This window comes from Abramis brama (assembly GCF_963993115.1).
Source record: "Abramis brama genome assembly, chromosome: 2".
Taxonomy (NCBI): domain Eukaryota; kingdom Metazoa; phylum Chordata; class Actinopteri; order Cypriniformes; family Leuciscidae; genus Abramis; species Abramis brama.
The window spans coordinates 58691309-58701264 of NC_139964.1; the positions used below are offsets into that span (position 1 = coordinate 58691309).

Here is a 9956-nt window from a genome sequence, read left to right on the forward strand (position 1 = left end):
AAGTTACTGTTATCATAGTGGGGACCCGACACATATCACTGAGAGCTGGTATCAGTTGTTTTTGCTTCACCTCGAGCTGATGGAGGAGGGTGTGGGTCCTGGCATTGTGGCAGAGGCCGAAGAGCTCTCACAGGAGGAGGGGGAGGGCGAGCTGGGCCCACAGGCTTTGGTGGTCGCCCCTTTTTGGTTGATATCTGGGGGCTTGCAGCAAAAGAGTGGGATAGTTTAGTTCCAGCATACACCATTTCCTCCAATTTCTCGGAGAAGCTCAGAAGCAGGGAAGCTGGAGAGAGGAATAACATGTCTGGTGAGAGGGGCTGTTGCTCTGGTGTTACCGAAGGCTGTGATATGTTGTCCTGGTTTTCCTGGCTAAAGACTGGAGTAATGATGCTGAAAATTCAGCTTTGCCATCACAGGAATAAATTACATTTTAAAAAATATATTACAATTGAAAACCTTTTTTTTTATTGTAATAATAATATAATATATATTACTATATTTTCTATTAAATAAATGCAGTCTTGGTGAGCATAAGAGACTTGTTTCAATAATATCTTACTGACCCCAAACTTTTGTTTTGTATAGTTATTAGAATTCTGCTCTCTAAAATTATTTATTTTCTCTATTTTTGCAGAGACTTGAAACCTGAGAATATTCTCCTAGATGACCGTGGTAAGCCATTTTTATTTTTACCACTGCATATTAAAGGGGTCCTATTATACTTTTCAACTTTAGTTAGTATGTAATGTTGCTGTTTGAGCATTAAAAAGATCTGCAAGGTTACAAAGCTCAAAGATATTTTATTTAACAGAATCTACTTTCCAAGAAGTACAACGAATGGCTACAACACTATTTTTCCGAATCTTATGAAGTCACAATGTTCCTCATTTAAATAATATACGCCTATGGAAAACGCAAAAAAGTGGACGAGGCCTGCATTAGAGAAGACTGTGCTGTTGCTATGTCAAAGAGACACTGTTTTTTCCACCACATTTTCAAAATGTATTTGTTTGACCTTCCTGAGGCTGATGAACTTTAAAACCCAAACGTTTATCTGTGTGCAGCACATTTTATTGAGAACAGTTTGTTTTCTGTTGTTTCTGTAATCTCTCGCTTTTGTAAGACGTTCACCGATCCTTAGGAAAATTAACCATGGTTTTGTGATCGATTACTGTTTGTTTTACCTTAGTTTTCCGACAAATATCACAATTAAATAGTGGATAACATCGTATCTATAATGTATAAGAAAATTACAAAAAACATGAAACGTCCTGTAAAATCTGTGCTTGCAAAGTCTGAACATGAAATCCGTTCTGCACAGTCCTCTTGTTCGTTAACATTGTCAGGGTCTGAATCTGGCTCGAATTGGTTTGAAATTGAAAGCCATCATTAATATTTACACTAGAGAAGAACTCGCCGTTATGGAGGGGCGGGACATTACATCTCGAGTGTTCGAGCCAGACTGGAGATAGAGGTGCTGTAATAATGTAAAATAGTGTTTTTTTTTTTACGATCAAGCATGAAATCATATTCTAGTACACTTCAAAAACTAAATCAAGACTTGGTAAAAGGCCATAATAGGACCCCTTTAAGGTCTGTTTTTGTTATGTTTTTTTCTCCTGTTTATATTATTTATGCATATCTTCCCTTGAGGGTAGTCTCTTTAAACATTTGCCACCCAGAACGCCCTAGCAACCACATAGCAATGTCTTGTCATTCTCCCAGAACACTCTTGCATTGTGGTGACGCATTTTGCACAAACAAACACTACTCGCATTTTCTTCAGAAAATTTCAAAATCTAGTTTTTCTTGTTAAGTTTCTTAAATTAGAGTGTTTACCCCTAAGGAGAACATTGTTTTTACCTGTAGCCGTTTTGAAGCATGTCATGTTTGGGCATGATAGGAATGAAAAAACTGCAGGACCTATAAAGCCCTTTCACAAACTCCATTTGGAGTGGACTTTGTGCTTTGCAGACCTTTGAGCAACATTACACACTAAAGAAAGTTGAAAATGTAAAAAAGTATAATAGGTAACCTTTAACGAGATGCTGTTCTTCAGGGCACATCCGTATTTCTGATCTGGGACTGGCCGTCCAAATTCCAGAGGGTGAGACGATACGAGGGCGTGTTGGCACGGTGGGATACATGGGTAAGAGCCAAACGCATTCCGGATCTCTTCAGCGGTACTTGTCATAGAGTGTTTGACCTCATTCTTCTCCGTATGTGTTTTTAGCACCAGAGGTCATTCAGAATGAGAGCTACACCTTCTGTCCCGACTGGTGGGGTTTGGGATGCCTAATATACGAAATGATTCAGGGTCAGTCTCCTTTCCGTCGCCGCAAAGAGCGAGTGAAGAGAGAGGAGGTGGACCGTCGTGTATGTGAGGACCAGGAAGAATACACTGAAAAGTTCGCTGAAGAAGCTAAAGACATTTGCCGACAGGTGAACACTTAATGCTCTTTAGGTTTTTTTGGTGCTGTTGCTGCGTTAAAGTCATATTAGAATGATCATAGTCATGAGATGGGAACAAATGAACAAAGCCACAGTAAGTTGGGAGCGTGTCAACTAAACCATTGTCAACATAAATTGGTATTGGGGTCAATCACATGATCATATTTTGTACGAATGTATTAGTTTATAGAAATATACATAAAAATGCAATGCACAAATGCATCTCTTCTGATCTCTTCATCTCTACTTTTTTGAAACTTTTTTGATTAAGACATGTACATTCACATGTATTCATGGTGCAAGGGAAATGTTATTTTGCTTGACTACACCACATCAGTGTAATTTTAGTATTATTTATATACTATTATAGTATTTATTATGAATTGGTTTTTATATTTCAGTTTTTAGTTTAGTTTAGGTTCTTTTGTCATTTTTAATTTTTAATATATCTATTTAGCTTTCATTTATTTTTATTTCAGGTTTAATCATTTTAGTACTTCAAATTATTTTATTTCAGTTATTTGCGAAGTTAGATTTTTTTTCATCTAATATTTATATTTTTATTCTATTTCAAAAAACATTTAATTAACGAGTAATAGTTAACTAAACGAGTTTAGTTAACGAAAACAACACTGCACCACATTACATTTTAGAGTCATTAAATTTAAACTTTTATCAAAAACGCTATAATCTTTTTTCGAAAGCAACATGAGTACTAGAGCTGCACAATTAATCATTAAAAGATCGCGATCTCGATTCAAACTCCAACGCGATCTCGCTCCTAAATGACAACGGTTAGCCTGTGTCTATTAAACCTTTGACAAAATCATACCAGAACATTCAGATCTGCGTCGGCGCTGCCGCTGATCCAGAGAGAGCAGATGTCATGTATGAAACCGCTTCATAAACAGTCTTTTCAACCACATAGTATCGCTATTTCTGTGCTACAAATACTCATATTATCTCAAAAGAACTGTGATTAAAAGTTTATAGTTCGGTTCGGATATAAACACTGATGTCTACGGTAGCGGTCAAAATAGAGCAAATCACCTTTTTAAAGTAAGATGGCGCTTCAAATAACGATTGTATCGATTACATCATTTCAGTAAGTGGCGACAAGTGACCGTCATTGAATCATTTATTCAAGAGATTTGTTCAAAAACGCTGATAAATCCAGTACCTAATGAAACAAGTGAAGTATTTATGAGTGAGTCATTAAATCATTCATTCAAACCAATTATTTTAAATAATTCATTCAGATTCATTAAACATTTAAAATAGACTACAGCAATTATAATTTTGCCAGAACCTCTAGTACATTACATGTTATTTTGTTTTAGCTGTCTGTTCAGAATCGTAGGAGAATCGTGATCTTTGAGTACTAAGTATAGGTGTATAAAAACTTGTGTCCTTTTCTTTATCTTAGACATGTTTATTGGTCAGAAATAAGATGAAATTTTGAATGTTTGCTATAATATGTAAGATTTTCTACATGGAAAAGAGTTCATGCGTAGTAGTGGAGGAGTGAGTGTTGTTTAGTCCTCTCTCACGGTGTCATGGAAGACTGTGACCTCAAGGTCAGTTTTACTTCCACTGGGATTTCTCCTCTTCTGTGTCAGCCTTACTTCTTTCCCTCCCTGACTCAGTTCCTGTTTCTGACAGCACTTTCCCTCTCTTTTCCTGGGCTCCACAGTTGTTATGTAAAGATCCAAAGGAGCGGTTGGGGTGTCGAGGTAATGGAGCGGCCGAAGTCAAACTGCATCCCATTTTCCGCAACATCAATTTCAAGCGATTGGAAGCCAACATGCTAGACCCACCGTTCTGTCCTGATGTGAGTTATTGATTGGCTGTTTTCATGTTTTTATCTGCTTGACTCATGAGTACCTATTAGACTAAACATATAGGATTTCCAGGTGAATGTTTGTCATATCTGCTCTTTATTTTTTTAGCCACGTGCGGTGTACTGCAAGGATGTTCTGGACATAGAGCAGTTTTCTACTGTCAAAGGTGTAAATCTGGACCCTACAGATGATGACTTCTACCACAAGTTTGTAACAGGAAGTGTCTCCATCCCATGGCAAAATGAGGTACAGCACTCTGGTCAATGTTGCTTTTTTTATGCTCACCAAAGCTGCATTTATTTGATCAAAAATACAAAAAATTAACTTGGTGAAATTAAATGATCTATTTTAATACCGGTATATTTAATGTAATTTATTCCTGTGATGGCAAAACTGAATTTTCAGCATCATTACTCCAGTCTTCAGTGTCACATGATCCTTCAGAAATCATTTTCTAAAATGCTGATTTGGTGCTCAAGAAACATTTCTTATTGTTATCAATGTTTAAAACAGTTGTGCTGCTTCATATTTTTGTGGAATCCATGATACAATTTTTTTAAATCTTTGATTCTTTGATGAATAGAAAGTTCAAAAGAACAGCATTTATATAAAATACAAATCTTATAAGATTCTAAATGTCTTTGCTGTCATTTAAAATATAATTTATCACTTTTAAAACAATTTTATATACTCTTGCAGTATGTAGTTAATTGTGTAATTTTTTTAGATATTTAGGCGAAACATCTGATATAAAGTTAAATGAGACAACTCCATTAAGTCAATAAAAAAGTAACTTTTAGTAAAATTTCCTTCTAGAAATTCATGATAGACCATTGAATTATTGAAAATCCTAGATGGAAACGCAGCCAGGATGTGAAATAGAGGACTGGCGTGGAACGTTTTAAGTGTGTACAGTAGTACGCGCGTGTGTGTGTGTCCATGTTTCAGATGATTGAGATGGAATGCTTTAAGGAGATTAATGTGTTCGAGATGGATGGAGCACTGTGTTCTGATCTGGATGTAAACAGGCCAAATCCACCGCCCAAGCGAGGATTCTTCTACCGGTTATTCCGACGAGAGGCAAGTTCTAGCGTGCCGCCCGCTGTGGTCAGAGGGGGTGGGGCTTGAGGTATTTTCTGACTCTTTCCAAACAGACTTTCCCACCTTCATCTTTAGTTTTTTTGCTAAAACATTTTTGTTTGACATTTATGATCTTGAATAGTAAAACCATCTCTGCAGGGCCAAACTTCTCATTTCTGTCTCTATGTTCATACTACAGGGCTGAATGTATTTATTTTGGTTTACATGTTGTACTGTGTGTGTGTGTATATATATATACATATATATATGTATATATATATATACATATACACACAGTACAACATGTAATATTATATATGTATAATATATACATATAATACATGTATATATATTGATTTCATGTTGACTTTAAGCCCTGCAATATGAAATTCCAGACTATCTGTGTGTGTTTACTCTGACTAACTCTAACCAGAGTAATGCAAACCTCAAAGTAAATGACTAGACATTTGAATTTATGTGGTTTACCACTTATAGCAAAGTTTTGTTGGTTAAATAACAGCTGAATCCAGTTCAAACTTTTAACTGTGTAGTGTTTGCTCTGAGTTGAAAAAACTATCATTGGTTACAAATAATTTGCTCTCCAATAATAAAATATAGCAGAAAAACAATATAAATCATTTGTGGTCTTCTAAAATACATTTAACAAAAAGTTAAAAATACAAAGTAGGAGATGTTATGACATGATTACACACTCAATGCAAATGACAAACTAATGAAAATTGAAAGCAATCTAGTGATTACAACTGCGCTTTTTGCATTAGATGGCAAGACATTTCTAAAGTGATTCAAAATTCATAATGGAGAGAAATTACATAATAAGGTTGATATAAGATTAGCGCATTGATTCTTGGTTAATTTGGGTAATATGTTGCTAAGTTTATACAAAAAATCTTCAAAAGTGGCCAAGAAGTATGCAAGTAATCACATATAAAAAAGTAATTTATCAGTACATGTAGGTTGTTTTGGTAAATTATTTCATTAAAAACTATATTTGGTCCCCCAAACATTAATTTTTGGTTCATCATTATGTTTAGCCTTATTATGTCAGTCACTTTGCAGATTAACACATTTCATACATCATATCGTTGTGGGTTTGTGGTTAGATTTACCGTTGTGCAGCAAATTTTCGCAGGTGAAATTCAGTCATTTCGATAGGAATCCACAGTTGCTTATGGGTGAAAGATTTCCCCACGCAGATTTCGCAATGGGTCAAGTTGATAATGAGCATTTGCTGCGTTTACCAAGAGAAAGCTGCTTGATGTGAAAGTGACTTCAGTGTGAGCGGTGCTTCATGCATCCTTATACTATTGGAAATAGACTATTAATCTTTTTTGACTGTGACCATCAGAAACACTAATGTTTGCCATGTTAGTGTGTATAAGCTTCACTGCATTTGATATACTGTCACTGTGTTCTTCATCATTTACAGGTTTGTTTTAGGAGTGCTAGCAATGAGGAGGAGGAGCCATCTTGACTTAAAACCACTCCCACTTCCCATCAGCTGCCAATCAGAATGCTAAACGTATGAATGTTCAACTGTATTTATGAACTGTATTAAACTGTATCATAATTAAAGAAAAAGGGTATGAGTTTAAAGAATTTTGTACATTTGTACTTGAATTATGTGTAGATGTATATTTTCACTAAAGGTTGTATTGTACAAAAAGCCATAGAAATACCACTTGAATGCATATATAATGTTTTTATTGTTATTATTTTTCATCTGTACTGAATATGAAATGTGTATTTCTTTTTAAGCACAATTTAAACACTCACTTTTATTTTTTAATGCTAACATCCTGTTAGCACAGCCTTTGTTTGTATGTTAGATGGCTGAACAGATTTGGTGCACTTGTTTTGCACAGTGGGGTAAGATAAACCAAGATAAAAGAGCAGTACAAATTATCTATTCGTCGTATCATTTCTAGTGGTCAATGGAATGGGGGGGTTTCTGATTGCCGATCTAGAAAGCAAGGTGGCTGACGGTCGAATGCAGATGTAGATGGTATAGCCTACGTATGGGGTCCAAAAGTCCGAGAACACCAAGTAAAATGCAATTCAATTCAACTTTTTAATTTCAAATTATCATCTTAAAAGGGGCTATATGTAGAATTCAGAAACCTTTGTTATTAGCGACACCGGTGGCCGTTAAGTGAACTGCAGCCAGCAACTTATTGTTCGCACTCGCGCACACGTAACGTAGGCTACACGAGACTGAACAAGAATGAAGTCCCCGATTTTCGTTCTTTGCTTAGAAATAAAAAGAAGTTGGAAATGCCTTTGCAGTGATATTCTTTTAACGAACATCCCGACGCCGTCCATGCTGCTGAGAGCAACGTTTAGATGAATAATGTAAATAGCCAATGTGCTGCGCGCTTTCCTCCCAATAACAAACTAATAAACACAACAAAAATGACAGCGGTAAAAAAACAGCAGTTGAGAAAGCATCTGTTCATGGCGATGTGGATATGTTTGCACAAGCTCTGCAATTCACCAGCATCACGTCAACAGATTTTTAAATAGCATTCACTTCATGTCTCATTCTGAAGAGAGGCTCTCGGGAGCGCATCCTTTCGATTTTCCCGGCAAAAACGCCCGAGTTCTTCACACAAAAAGTCTACAGACTTTTTTAGACAACTTACAAAGTCGGGGAAGGTCTCGTTTTTAAGTTGTTCATACATTGTCAATAAAAAAAGCAATTAATACATGAAAGTTTTTACATTATAGCCCATTTAACATTTGAGTAAAAGTTGAATTGAAAAAAATAACCTGAAAATCAAAATGTCTAGTTTTTGGTTTGTCTTTTTTTAATTTAATGACAAGCACTCAAGCTGCATGAACTCCACATGTTTGAGTAAAACCTGATGATTTGATGAGTCTCTTGTGCTTCAACAAGTTTTTTTTGTTTTTGTTGCTAAGCAGTGTTTCTTTTGTCTCCTCGGACTTTTGAATCCATTGTATATTTATTTTTTTTAAACACGAAATGGGCACAGATCTTTGACAAATCTGTCAATGGATATTTATTGACACAAGGAATTAACATTTATGTTCATGATAAACAGTGTGCCAAATAGCTAGTGCCAAGAGCCTCAAAATGACCAAATATTGGACGATTAATTAGCCTGATCGTTATAAACATCACTCAATCACTAGTCATGATAATTCCCCCATGCCATTCATTGAATTCATGCAGATGTTATGAACTGCATGAAACGAGTAATCATTTTGTATCTCTGTGCATCAGGTGATTAATCCCTGTTTTGGCCATGTGCATAAACAAGACATAAACCCACATTTTTTTCTTGTTTCTAAACTGCTCTGTATATGTTAAATACTGTGACCTCCACATAGCTTTCAGACGACAGGGATACAGTTGGGCATGTTAAGCAATTTTCATCTGAAATGGGTTTTTCAGTGGCTGATAACTGGTGCCGATATCTGGAAAGCAGGGTGGCTGATGTAATGTGGATATATATATAAATGACGGCATATTACACTATATTTACTCAAAATCCACATACGATTGAAAATAGGAAATGTTTATTATTATGTTGTTAGAATTTGGACCTGAAACAAGGGAATGATAGCAAGTGGCTGGTACTGATAAACTCAAAATTAGCCAAATATTGACAGATAAATCAATTTTGTTTGACTGTTTGCGAATCTCCATTCAGTTCAACTTTCTGCCTCCGTTCTCATTGTTACCTTTAGTGCCATCAGGTATCTTTACAGTGGTTTTAACCAGGCCAGTGTAAAATACCTAAATAAGCTTCATCTTTAAATTTGCTCAGATGACGGCTCTTAAATGAGCTGTTGATTTTGCCTTAGGTGTCATAGGTTCAGTTAATATTCCAAAAGGAGTACTGATTGATCGGTTACTGATGATCATTTAATGTAACTAATGAGTGTGCACTATCAGAACTGTGCAATTTGTTTATCATACACGTGCACATGTCTTTGTTGCTCATTGTTTATTATTTAGTTGAACTTTTTGTATGCATATGGCATATATCACAATTCAGAGATGGGAATTAGTCACGAATACATTATACTTAAATATGTAGAGAAAAAGCCTTTATTCTTACTATTTCCCCCAAAATGTCTTTATATACGACATTGTATTTTGTGTCATTTTTTTTTTAATCTTGAAAATATTTTCTCCTTCCCCATCTTAACATGCATACTTAGACAAAATAAACCATCCGTACGTTGATTCCGTCTCTGGCACTGCTCTGATTGTTGGAGAATCCCAACTATGTCTCAACCAATAGCGTAAAGTCTTGGGCAGGGCTACAACATAATTCAGCACTGACAGTAAACCTCAAACAGGAACCATTGTTTTACCTTGCACCATTGCCCATATTTGTTTCTCTCTTTATGAGGATCTTTATGGTCCCTTTTGCAAAGCTGTGAACTTAAACTCTTAAACTTCTGTTATTCCCATATGTGTGCATGTTCTACTGTATTCACGAGAGGAAGAACACTCACTTTAGTTGACAATAAAATTATGAGTTGACATATGGCCATTAAAATGTACTTTTCATTCTCTTGTAAAAACATTAT

The 9956-nt window shown here is 35.7% G+C and overlaps 1 protein-coding gene across 2 annotated transcripts in view; it reads left to right on the forward strand.

The window, feature by feature from the left end:
- The window catches only part of grk4 (G protein-coupled receptor kinase 4), a 37844-nt gene extending 27919 nt beyond the window's left edge, over positions 1-9925 (forward strand). The window contains exons 10-16 of one of the 2 annotated variants that reach the window (XM_084099635.1): positions 635-672; positions 2060-2149; positions 2234-2442; positions 4145-4282; positions 4401-4538; positions 5241-5372; positions 6823-9925. In XM_084099635.1, coding sequence (XP_083955761.1) covers positions 635-672; positions 2060-2149; positions 2234-2442; positions 4145-4282; positions 4401-4538; positions 5241-5372; positions 6823-6867 — 790 coding nt within the window. In that variant the 3' untranslated portion in view covers positions 6868-9925. Of the gene's footprint in view, positions 1-634; positions 673-2059; positions 2150-2233; positions 2443-4144; positions 4283-4400; positions 4539-5240; positions 5422-6822 lie in introns of both variants that reach the window. The other variant, XM_084099634.1, reaches the window with a different exon arrangement.
- The last annotated feature ends 31 nt before the right edge of the window (positions 9926-9956 follow it).